The sequence below is a fragment of the Neodiprion pinetum genome, chromosome 4 (assembly GCF_021155775.2).
Source record: "Neodiprion pinetum isolate iyNeoPine1 chromosome 4, iyNeoPine1.2, whole genome shotgun sequence".
NCBI classification, from domain to species: domain Eukaryota; kingdom Metazoa; phylum Arthropoda; class Insecta; order Hymenoptera; family Diprionidae; genus Neodiprion; species Neodiprion pinetum.
Window position 1 is genome coordinate 38,129,189 of NC_060235.2, and position 13,047 is coordinate 38,142,235.

Consider the following 13,047-nt stretch of genomic DNA (forward strand, 5'->3'; position numbering starts at 1 on the left):
CCTCAACTTGTCGACAACTAATCAAACATCCTGTTATATTCGATTTGCTTGAGATTCACTTTCATCAAACCGCGAGAGGGATGTTTTTTAAACTCTGTTAATTTTCCTCCGCGTTTTCAAACTTTCGATTCAGACGGTCCGAAGGTTGTCCATCCTGAAAAGTGGCGCAAAGAAAACTTCCGTAAGCCGCAGCAGGTATTCATCAGTGGAATAATAAAGAGAGTTTTTGCGTTACCGGATGCTGGAAGGCCTCCCTTCTTACCCACCTTCTCCGAACAAGGTCCCCTAGAGCCACAGGCGCCAGTGTAGGCCAGCTCGATGCTAGCCTTGGTGATGCACGCCTGACGTTTCATCTCGCAAAGGGATGTGTAAGTAGATCCGCCCCTGGCACAGACGGGCCTCATTACCGGCTGACATTCCGGGCCGCATTCGCACGTAGCGATTCCGTAACGGTTGATGGCGCACTGCTGATAAGACCCGCATTTCGCATCGTCGCACGGATTGCTTCCTGCTCGAGTGACAAAATAAAACCCCCGCCCCCCCCTTACCGTATGAAAAGACCTTTTCCTTTGCGGTAGAAAATCAGTCGATCACCGCGTCGTAACGCGCATGTATTATGTATGTACTCACCGGAGCTGCAAGCGCCCAGGTAAATCTTCCTCAGCGGTAACCTGGACCGACAGGCTTCCTGACGAAGGCTGCACTCGTTCGAGTAAGTTTTTCCGTCGCTTCCGCAAACCGGGGAAAACTCGAGGCCGCACTGTTCCCCGCACCGGCAAACCGGCTGCCTCGAACTGTCCAGCTGACAAACTTCCGGCTCGACGCACTCAACCCCGGCACAGGGATCTGAAAAGACGTTTCTCATCATTTTTAACCATGTATGAGTAGAGTTGCGAGGAGATAAAGATTCTGTGTACAGATTCCTGCACCGACCGTTTACCGACACTATTAGAACGTTCTGGAAGTGCGCCAGAGTGAGGATATTCCCTCACTCTCGAACGTTCCAGTGCTGTCGGTAAGAAGTCGGTGCAGGAATCTGTATTCGAAACTCGCCCTACTACCCTACATGCATGAAATTAACACGCGAGGAGAGAGAGAGAGAGAGAGAGACGGAGAGAGAAACGCCCCGCATTTCGGCGCTGAATTTCGTTTCCTCCGTATTCAATGTATAATTACACGATCGAAGGAAGAAAATGCAGGCAACAGGATACGAGGGAAAGAATAAAGAAGAACAAACATTGAAAGAGGTGTACAATACAAGGGGAGTGAGACGCGTTTAGGGTAATGTTGCGTGCAGTAAAACGTGCCGCGAAGAGCGCGTGCAGGGGGTGGTTTTATTCCGAGGCTCGTTGTAGGGGAAGGAAATTTTCGAAACAAATCAACCCTCCAGCAGCGGAATTCCATTATCCGTGTGATCTTGGCCACGGCGGCAAAATCCCGCGTTTTCTCCTCGATTTCGATGCGGATCATGGGGCGTCGCGACGCCGGGTAGAGGGAGAGTTTACCCGCTTCGCTGGACTGCAACTTAAGCTAACCCCCGGGAACACGGTTCCTCTTCCAGCGAAACTTGCCTCGTCGGCTAACCGGGCATGCGGAAACCGGAAACGGAACCAAACTTCCTTCCTGGACCCAATCTCGGTTGCTTTAGAATTTCGACCATCGAACCTTGGAAGAATTAGAAATGCACTCGACGAATTATTTCTTCTTCGTATGCTCCCTTCTCCTTCCGCCGTGGGAGGTGCATTTTGCGAAAGAGAAACAAGACGGAAAAGAATTAAAAAAATGAAAAAAAAAAATAAAAAATCGCGTTTCAAAGCGGCGAGATCTCGAGCTTTTCGGTCCCTCGCCTTTGAAACGCTTTTATACAATCTTTTGTCACCCCGAAGTTACGCGAGACGAAAGAAAAATCGCGCGCACAGTCCTTTCACGCGGTGTATGTATACGTATGTATGGTTATAATGTACATATGTAAGTGGTAAGAAAAACGAGAAAGTACCTACGTTTTAGGAGGAGAAAAATTCTCACGGGATATTTTTACAAAAACCAAAAAAAAAAAAAAAAAAAAATAAATTGGTAAACTCAATGGACGTGCAGAGGATTGCAGAGAACGATGGAAAAGAAAAAATAACACTAGGTAAGGGAATTGGAAAAGAATTATAGTTAACTTTGTTGTTACATTTTCGTACAGATACATTCTCTCTTACACGTGTATTATAATATATTATACCTATATACGCGAGAGTATCCGAGTAACTGATTTTGCCCTTCGCGTTCAGAATGATCCGAGGCTTTCAAGTTGTTTTTTTCTTCTGTTTAAAATTCTCCGAACGACGCTGAAGGCGATTGTTTTAAAGTTCGACGAAGCAAGACGCGATTGCCGAGCTTTTTCCTTCCCCTGCAGGATCTCCCGGCATCCCAGCTTATACAGCTATTCCCGCATAATCTTTCAAGTTTATACTCATCCCTGCAAGTTTTTATCCCTTATTCGTGCAAGCCTGCAGTTTCTTGTAGCATTTCTAAATATTTTCATCAAGAGCCTCGATTTTGCTAACGCTTAATTTTTATTTCTAATCTTATTTCGAAGTCCTTCGTGTACTCGCAGGTTCAACCCCGTTGCTATAAATGTAGCATACAGGTATACGTATGCATGTACATAGCGCGGTGTAAGAGAAGTGAATTATTCGAAGCACACTTCATGCGGAGGTTTCAACGTTTTCGTCGGACAGATTCACGCTAGACTCCGATGTTATATTATACGGAAATTCCACGCCTTTGATGTTCCCTTAGCGAAGACACGCCTTTCACTACCGTCGCGTAAAACAGCATAAACTCGGTACGATTAATAAGTAATCCTAGTTCAGCAGCCATCCAGCCTATGTGAGACATTCGTCAGCGGTTCTGAATTACTGGAAAAGCCTTGAATAATGATTCCCTGGCACTTTATGTCTCAATGCCATCTTATTAATAACGACGTATCGCCCGTTTATAACAGTTCGGAAAAGAGAATTTATGATTGCCGCGCAGAGAAATTATTTCATCAGCAGTTTGAAATTTTAAATTGAAGCAGATTGAGTTGGAACTTGTTTAAAAAATAAACGGGAAAAAGTTAAAGGATCGTCGATTTAGATAAAGAAACTTCAGGTGTAATTATAATTTTTAAAATCTGAGATAGTTGCATTGGTCTCTTTTTTGTTGGTACCAAAATCGTTGATCTATGCGTAAAAATTGAAGGGTGAAAAATGGAAAAAACATTACTTGCAGGAATTTTTAATGGTTTTTAAAGCAAAAAGAAAATTCTTGTAGATTCTGTTATTTAAAATTCTTCGGATTATTCAGTCATATTCCTATTCATAATTTTACATTATGTATCAATGAAATAAATCGAGAGTCTTTGCCGAAGTTCTATGCACAAAAATAACGCACCTCGGAAGTTTGCCCCTGCATTCGTTCCTTTATTACACAGGGAACCGCTGCAACAAGACCCAAGTCGGTCGTATCGTAAAACCCGAATTTAACGACTGTAAACGAAGAAGCGTATAAAGACACGGCGTTTCGTCGCGAAGAAACTTACGCCGTAGAAAGTATAGCGGAGGAACGGTTTCTTCCGTAACAACGGTTGTGAGACGGTAAGGTCGCACTGCAGTTGGCTGAAGGAATCGTTGATACAATCAAACACTCGTTTTTCCTCGCCTGTTTCCACCCGTTTTTTTCATAATAAACTGAATCTTCCTACTGTGCATACAGCCGGCGTCTTGGGAGTAATGACAGAACCGCCTTTAACAGCACTTCGGGCACTTGCGTCTTTACTGTTCCGCAGTCTCTTGAGCAGAGTGAAGTTCGAACAATTCCACGGTGCCTGTATAATGTAAATTACCGGAGTCGTTGACAATTCCCAGTTAATTATTCCCATCGTCCGTAAAAAGATGGAATGAGACGAAAAAAATTGGCGGCGACATACTTCCGACTTGTTTCCGCTTCGGGCGCCGCACCGGAAAAGCTTGATCGAATTTCGAGAGAACGGGGCGCGAACTCAGAGAGGTGGGAAAATTTAGTTGAGACCATTTTACCCGGTGCATATATATAACCGCTTTGTCCTTATTTCGGAACGTTCAGGCGTGAGAGGGAACCGCCTTAAGTCTCTTGCGAAAAAGTTACTCCGCATCCAGTCTCTCGGTTCTCTCTTCATCCGCTTCCTTGAGGAGAAATAAAGGGAGGCGAACGGATTCGTTTTCAATTTGAATCGCGGACCCGATTCTCCTCCTCCGTACAGGGAATCCAAAGTATTCTATATTATATCCGCTGGCTGTGAAACCAACGCGAAGAATGCTAAAACTTTGAAAACTTTTTAGCTAATTTGATTTATCGGGTATGGAAGAACGTCATGGCGCGAATATCAAGGGAAACCTGCCACCAGCTCCCATCTTTCCAACGATATCTTATCGCGAGAAATTTATTATCGACTCTCTTTTAGCGACGGTGAAACGATCCCGCGTTATACCGGCTCTTGATTGATGAACGGCATTGTTGGATCGTCTTTCAATTTCCCCGGTTTCGAATAAATGCTTCACCGCCTCTCCTTTTCCTACCGCAAAGCGGCGGCATACCGCGTTGAATAATTCGTAGGTATATAATGTACATATACATATATATATGTATATACGCGTATACACGTATACATAGATATGTTTGTAATATAATTTACGAGAATATGACTCTGCTTTACTTGGAATTATTGATCGATTATACGCCCTGTTGAATTCTAGATTCATAACGCTCTAGAAAGAAAAAAAAAAAAAACAAGCTCGAAAAATTTCGGTATCAAGTGTACGCGGAACGATTTGTCAAATGCGTGTCTGCCCAGGAAATAACGTTTACAGAAGGTATCGTAATTCTTTCGAACATGCTTGCGGATGGTTGAAAAATGCAAAGAAATCGGAACTGCGGTGCAACGTTGACGGGAATTTGTCGTTTTATTTTTTATTCCAAAGTAACCGTGTCTCTTTCCTCGAAGTGAACTCACCGTGGTTCGAAAATTCCGCCAGAAGATGGCCGGGTGAAGAAACTTTTCTGAATGTAATAAAATATTAACGCGTCAATATTAGGTCCGACTCTGGAGAAATAAGGTTATATATCTACGGTGTTTTGTTTTTCCCTCGTACTTTTACCTATAGATGCACCCTCCGAGCGACAAGAGGATGTCGCGGCGAGGTGAGATAGATAAATGATAGTCCGAAAGCGAATGAATGACCGAGTGTGTTGGTAAATTGGCAAAAACAAAAAAAAAAAAAAAAAAAACCACGGTTATACCTGCTGTTCGGTAATTACCTGCCATAGGCGATAAACGACCGCTCATTAAAGAATTCCTATCCCTTGCGCCGATCCGCTTTGACCCGGATGAATCCCGAATGCAGATGTCGAAAGGGTTGTTAGCTACACGCCTTGTGCTTCCGCCTCGCAGAGGGACTGTCGGGGAATATTTAACCAACTCATTAACAGCTAGTTTCACCCAAGTCTGGTACACGAACCCGGACGCTTTCCGGAACCGGAAGGGAAAGGGGGGAGCGAGGGAGAAAGAGCAAGGGAGCGGGGTGGAGGGGGGGGGGGGGGGGGTAGGAAGGACGACTTACTTAATCCTGAGTAAACAGCACTTTCCTACAACCTGCAGCCTGATCAAACATTTGTCCCCACTACCCGCCTGATTAAACGCAAGGCTGTAGCCTAGCGCTAAGTTTGTCGGCGCTGCCGCTGCTGCTGCATCGGAGCGAAGCGACTCGGATGCAACGGTGCATTGACGTGCGGAGAGAGAGAGAGAGAGAGAGAGGGGGGGGGGGGGAGAGGGAGAAAGAGAGACTGCGAATCGTCTATACATCAAGGTTTCCGGCTGACTGCACTCGGACTCACGTCACTGGCTCGTGCCGCTAATTTATCATTGTCTCTCTATGTTTGGGGTTGGTTGGATGGTTGGTTATACGCACGTGACGCGGAGATATCGCGTTATGCACGCGAGTTCTATCCTACGCTCCACACGAGCTAGCTAACCAACCGCGTTTTTGGGGGTGACCAGAAAACCCGCGGCTAGAGTCCAGCTGTTCGCCACCGGAACCGCTGACGTGTGTTATTAGTTTATTCGTTTGTCAAGTTCCGATACGGGCGCTTTTGTTTTTAACGCTTTGTACTTTGTGCCTACGGCAATGGATTTTTGATCGGGAAGTCGAAATTCTGAATACAATTTTTTTTCGTTGTTTTTCTCAGCTCTCGAATTCTGTGAATAAGTTTTGTACATATGATATTGTTACGTAAGCGGGCGAAATAAATAGTCGGGAGAATTCAAAAGGACTGGGGTGGTTTATTTGGGACAAAAGTACAAGGAGACGTGTGTCGTTTTTAAAGTCCGTTCAAGGAATAATCCAGAAAGATCCTCGTTGATTTCAAGATACGATCGTTGTCCGGGAACATCAGATCTTCATTTTGATTAATTAAATGAATACATGCATATTCGAAGGGGGAAACCGTAACACTACTATTAATAATATATGTATATGATAAATTCATACCTAAACGAAAAAAGATGTTCTCCTAGCAATTTCTGACGATCTGTTTCAAAATCGGCTCTATGGATCGAAGCATCGAGCTTTTTTACACAAGAAACACGTTAGCTCATATTTTTTTCCCTGATGACAGGTAGTGATATATAAATATCAAAAACGGAGGTTAGATTCAAAAACGTGATAAAATTTACGAACAGGTTTCTGGTAAACAACAAGGCCTAAAGGCCTAGAAATTGGAGGATTTTCATTTCTTAGCGAGCATAAACAACAACGAAAACGTCTCGGTTAAATCCGGATCGAAATTTCAAGCATCGGTATATCGTACACAGTTACTCCGAGTCATATTGGGGGATTCAGAGATCGTATCAAGCCCTCGCGAATGACCCTAGACCCGAAACGTTCGGTCGGTTTCTAATTGCCATTGTCACAAGCCACTCCAGGGGATATTAAACTTTGCAAACGAACGTGCGATACAGTTATTCGCGCTGCATTGCGGGCACATAATACGGGGTCAGGATCAGAACGAGGATGTGGACGAGGACGCGGAGGTGAGAGCATTAATCGTCAATGCCTTCGGGGCGAGAGATTCGCCCGATAAAGCTCATTTCTACTCACCGCATTTGCCACGGAAAGCGACGGTGACGTTCAGCCCTTTGGTGCAGGCGAAACGGTTCAGCTCGCAGAGATTAGGGTAGTCGACCCCGTCGCTTCCGCAGACGGGAGAACCGCCCTCGTGGTCACCGAGGCTCGGACAAGAGGTTGCGCACTCGCATTTAGCGTCGGAACCATTGCGAGTTCGAACGCACTGCGCTCCTTGCGAACAGTTGAGCTTCGTGCAGGGATCCTTCAGTTCTGGGAACAAAAAATTGTCGGAGACACATCAGGCTAATTCCACTGTAAAGTACAATCGTTGATGTTCGGGGGGATCGGATTGAACCACTAATTAGAATAGAAACAGAGACTGAGAGAGTCGAGTTCGGCGCCAGAGGGGTCAGATTTGTTTTCCAATTAATTCAGACCGACTGTGCCCAAAAGCTTTCCCGATTTACTCGATACATCCCTCCGGTAATTAATTAGTCATATTAATGGTCGTCTCGATTATCCCGTCATTCGTTGCTCCCCTATCGCGTTATGCGATACTACGAAAATCCCACTTCTGACACAAATTCAACGATTTCGTTGAGTCAAGACAACCCGCGAGTTCTCCGTGTTTCTCATTTTCAACCTAACCCCAATTCCGACACATCATTATTCACTCACAGGAATAAAGTTATTCCGTTGGAAACAACTGATCGCAATAATTAACTAAACCAACGATTCGAATATCAATAGCCGTTTGTAAACCGTATTGACAAAAAAAATAAAATAAAATAAAAAACACCAACCGAACGTGCGGTTTTTATCTGATACGTCGCTATAGAAACACTTGACTAATCGAATTTTATAATATTCTTTTATTCTTTTTCGAAAAGTAAACAGCCAGGGACATTAATCAGCGAAGAGTTTGCTGCGAACTCTCGGAGTCTCTGCTGCATTTAGTCGCCGTAGAAATATCAGCGAAGGTTGGAAACACTGGCACGTTTTTAATTACTAAGAAAGCCATTAGCCCGAGGTTCTATATTTAAATTGGCGGATAGACGACATATGCCTGCACATATTCTGACTTCGTAAATTTAATTGTATAAGGTACACATAGAGCTGGAAATGCCATCGCGAGTTTGATTAATTAATTAATTATTATTACAGCTTGATCCAATATCGAGTGTTTCACGGAGTTAAGCGGATTGCGTCAAATTGGCAAAGCAGATTTTATGCAGTTATGCGTCTCGGATCAGGTGGTAATGCAACTTCTCTGAGACGGAAAATACGATGGTGCGAATTATGTTCGTCAGGTGGCTTAGATATTATACCTTTTGGATAAATATAGCAGCAGCTCGACACGGCTATCGAAGTACAGATCAGGATAAACGTGTTCATTTCGGAGGTCTGTGTCTATATACGATATTTTTTTTTTCTTTAACGTCGCAACGGATGAACGGTTACTCGAGGCTATTGCATTAAACTGAAATAAAGCTTCGTTCAACATCAAGGGTTTACACGGTACGGATTACGGCAAGCGGATAAAGGTGTAATTTAAACTGGTTAATTTAATTATCTCGTCATATTATACTATACGTTCCTGGCAGAGATATTTCGTTAAACACCCGTTACGTTCGGCGCGTTGCCCGATACGCACGTTAATTCGTACAGAATGCTTTTTCAAAATAAAAAAAAAAAAAACATCCGTTTGATTACTGTTTGTTTTTACGATATAAGACGTTGTTGATGAAGTTTTGTGAATTTCAGACTGAGCTCCGCTTCAATAAAATAAAAATATAAATTTCATTTAGAACAAGATTCCCAATTTTATTTACAGTTTTATGATTTATAGTTTCAGGAACATTCTAGAATTTTTTCATCGAAATTATTAACAAAAAAGGCGGCATGGTGCATATAAATAACGAACGACTCCGAAATCGAGGGCTTTCACAGCGTCGCATCTCGTGACATCACTGTCCGAGTTGTAACAGATAGAAAGAGGAAACGTTCGAGTTGAAAACATCTTTTTGAATTCGAGCTCAAAGCCCAAATGATGAGTTTGTGTTTTTTTTTTTTACTTTCAAATATACGCGATTAAAAAAAAAAATAAACATATTTGGGCCAAAAATCTCCAAAACAATTCTTACAAAAAAATTTCTGGTATCGAATCTCAAAACTCTACCCACGATCTTGAATCTGTAAGCGGTTTTTTAAAGATTTTGTCAAAGTTTCAAGTCAATCGGACAAACGTGTGCCACCGTTCTGTTATTAATTTCAATCAAAAAAATTCTACATCGTTCTTCAAATTATAAATAACAAAGTCCTCAAACTGAAATTGCTCGGAGGGATTTCATTTCCTTTGAAAGAAAATTAAAAAAATAAAAAAAAATTACAAACAGGTATGATTTTAGACCGTTCAAGCTTGAACATGCAAAAGGAAACTTGGCTGGAGCTGCGCTCGGCTCTGATTAACATGAAAATGACACGGTAGTCCTTGGGAGAGGGCGGTGGCCGGGGTGAAAGAATAATTAGCGAGGGTAGAAGGCAGAGGCCTCCAGAGATCAGAGGCAGCGGTCAGGGAGTCAGGCAGATTAGTGGTCAGACGTTAAGCGCTAAGTGACGCGAACCCCGGTGCCTGGTTATCGGGCACGGCGGCTGACTGCAGCTCGGTTTTACTACCGAAACGCCAAGTGGCAGTTGTTGGGTGGGACCGCGGGCTGCCCTAGGACCTAAAAGTTAATTGACCACCCTGCAGGCGAAGGTTGGAAAGCTCCGGGAGAGTCCGCCATTGGCGAAGGAACAAAGACGCGGGCCGTGGGGTAAAGTTTAGTATGAAAGGAAATAAGAAACTTTTGCCTACTTTTGTTATACCGTTATCTTCCTTTGTCAGCGCACGCCAACCTCGCGTTATAGAGGAATGACAATGGGGGATGTAATTAGCGGTTAAGATCGGTAATTAATAGGATGGAATTCAAGAGATTCGCCTCTCTGTGTAAGCTTAGTTCTGATTTTTTTTTTTTTTTTTTTTTCTCTTCCTTCACCTTTTTTCCAACCTTTTTTATACCCTGTTGCTTTGTTCCCCACTCATCCGTACTGCAATTAACAACCGCAATTAATTTCTTCGGCTGCCTCCGCAGACCGACGCCTGTTCGAGACAAAAGTACACTATCGTCTCGGCTTGTCTCTGTACAAAAGAATGTTACGGAAAAAAGACTATTCGGTCAGGACGCTGAATGACGGATAAATTGACAATTTAAGTTAGACGTTACTCGAACTTGGAGCAGTTTGTATAATCAATTTGAATTGATTCGGTTAATTCCGTATTAAGACACTATTCAACACAATTTCAATGAACTATCGTTTAATTCAAGCCAATAATTTATTTGATTGAAATAGTTTCAAACAATCTTGACTCGTTAAAAGACGAATCGACTCTGAAATTTCAGTGATTCGAATTCCAGCTATTCTCTGACGGATCAGTCGGGTTTCAGTTCACTTGAAAATCTTTTTTCACATCGCTTTGTCATAATATCAGTTACAATTCAATCGAAAGAACGTGTAGTACATAAAAAATAGAAATAGTTTCGGTATTTCAAGATTGTCAAAAATCCAGGAAACCATCGTAAAGAAAAACATTATACTCGTATTTATCAAACCAGACTGCTTCAAATATCAATTTGAACAATATTTGACGCAAGTCTTGATTCCAATGTCGGATATTCTTTGGCAAGAAGTTTCGTCGCAGGCAGAGAAACGCGGTTAAGCTTTGTCCGTTCCCTTCGGAGTGTCCGTTGAACGTGGTTCGAGATAATATATTATGAGAAAATGCACGTCGAGCACTCCACGCGTATATCGCTACGTTATTTGCCCCGGTTTTTCGTTCGCGGTTGGTGGGCGTGAACTTCGTTGCACATCCATGTAGGTGCATACAACGAACGTGCTTACAAGCCGCGGAGGACGGGCACCTATGAACTCGGCCCTTTTTCACCCTACCCCTCCCCCACCCCCCCCCCCCCCCTCAGGATGTCGACCGACCAAACGAACCCTGCATATACGCGCCGTTAAAAGCAGGCTGCACTGACAATTATGTCGTGAGGTAGTGCAGGCATTAAAAGCACAGAGGACCGACGCGAACGGGTTCGAAACTCGTCCGGAGTTCCATGGCCCTCTGCATTCGCGTACGTACGATAAACAGTTCATAAACCTCGCGTTTCGCCGCCCTATTTCTCTTGCAATAATTCGAAACGGTGAACTAACGCAGGCGGGTGCAGAATCATTTCAAAAAAATTCCGCCAACGAATTCTAGGTGTTGTTGATGTTCTTGTTTTCGTCGTAAATTTTTATACGGACAAAATACCGAGCGAGTTGAAACGATATTGCAGGGTGCGTTTTTTTTTTGTTTTATTTTTAGATATATCAGTTCCGGTTTTTCTGTTTTTTTTTTTTTTTAAATCCCGTAGGATCTGATTAGGTACGTATTACATTCTCAGCCAGTTTTGAATGAAATTTTCACGGCAATTCAACGACTGTCGAACTCATCATAGAAGGCACAGTTTTTTCGAAAAATTTGCGAAATCGTAATACATGGAAACCCGAAAATTGAACATTTTTTAAATCGCATTGCGACTGTTATAATAAATTCTCTCATTTCACGTTATTCCACAGGTTCAATTCCATGTGAAATTTCGACGTTTAATTAATTCGGCGTCAATTCTGACTGACGGCTGTTACAACCGAATGAAAAAGGTTCCGGGAAAAATCAGTATTGAATATCACGGGGGTTGGTTTTTGGTCCGTCGATGTACGCCTCTCTGTTTACGTGCATCAATCGTAGTCGCGCAGGGCGAACGATGTGGTCGGATTTGGTCCTTGGTGTCTAGCTGAACGATGTATGCGATCGGAAGGCTAGTTTAAGCCGAGGGTGGGATTGCGTTGAGTTGAATTAGCGTTGGGTCAGGTGAGGTTAGTCTGGTGCTGCTTAGGTCTGACCCAATTTGGCAAAGAGCCATGGAAACAGCTACGCCTGTCCTTTCCCATTTCTCCTCTTTCTCCTTTCGTCTTCCATCGCCTGTCACCGCCTCAAGTTTCGTCAGTCTCGCAATAAGATCTAACAAAATTGAGTAAATCCTCCCAGCGAAATTCGATCACTTCGGGTATTCGTTTTGAAATCGATTTAAAATCACAATTCACTTGTGTTCACTTTCAAAGTTGATTTATATTGAAAATGAAACGAAATCAGTAGCAATATTCTTGTTGCAAATTTTTGTAATCGATGTTATGTGCGCGTCGACGAAATTTCACCGGAATAATGGAGGGATAATCGATGAAAAATAATAAACGTTGAACAAAAGATAGAGAAGCGATTGGAGCAATAAAATTATTCAATTTTTCATTTACCAGGATTAAAATTTACCCAGCAAACGAACCTGCAAGTCTTACACAATTCCACCTCTCTGTGCTATTATTCAACGTCGTTTACGCGGAGATCGGTAAAAAGCGATCCATACGAATGCGAGAGACCTTATTCCCCATTCCCCGGCTCCTAAGCCCGCCGTCGATTTTCTAGGGAAAAATTTCAACATGTCGCAAAAACGCGAGTTAATCGACTGATTGTAATGGAATTTCCCCGTACAGTTACCGATTATCCGAGGAGCCGTTCATTTTGGGAACCAACTCACGAATGACTACGAATCATTGACCTTGATATCGAGGGATTGATTTTGATTTCCAATAATTTCCATGCATTCCAGGCGATTTTAGGTGATCTCCAGATCGGATAAAATCACAGAAAATCACAACAAGCAATTGAAAATCGATTAGAATGTTGTGAAATGATTCGAAGCAGAATTAAAATCAGTTGGAGAACTATAAATCAACGAATGTAAACGATAAGGTATAAAAATCAATAGAATATCAATAA

The 13,047-nt window shown here is 42.9% G+C and overlaps 1 protein-coding gene across 11 annotated transcripts in view; it reads right to left on the reverse strand.

The window, feature by feature from the left end:
• Positions 1–13,047, reverse strand: part of LOC124216367 (agrin) — a 319,987-nt gene that overhangs the window by 17,251 nt on the left and 289,689 nt on the right. For 9 of the 11 annotated variants that reach the window (XM_069135298.1, XM_069135297.1, XM_069135295.1 and 6 more), the window contains 3 exons: positions 7,164–7,400; positions 631–846; positions 267–508 (listed from right to left, as the gene is read on the reverse strand). In XM_069135298.1, coding sequence (XP_068991399.1) covers positions 267–508; positions 631–846; positions 7,164–7,400 — 695 coding nt within the window. Of the gene's footprint in view, positions 1–266; positions 509–630; positions 847–7,163; positions 7,401–8,458; positions 8,616–13,047 lie in introns of those variants that run through there. The other 2 variants (XM_069135302.1, XM_069135303.1) reach the window with 2 other exon arrangements.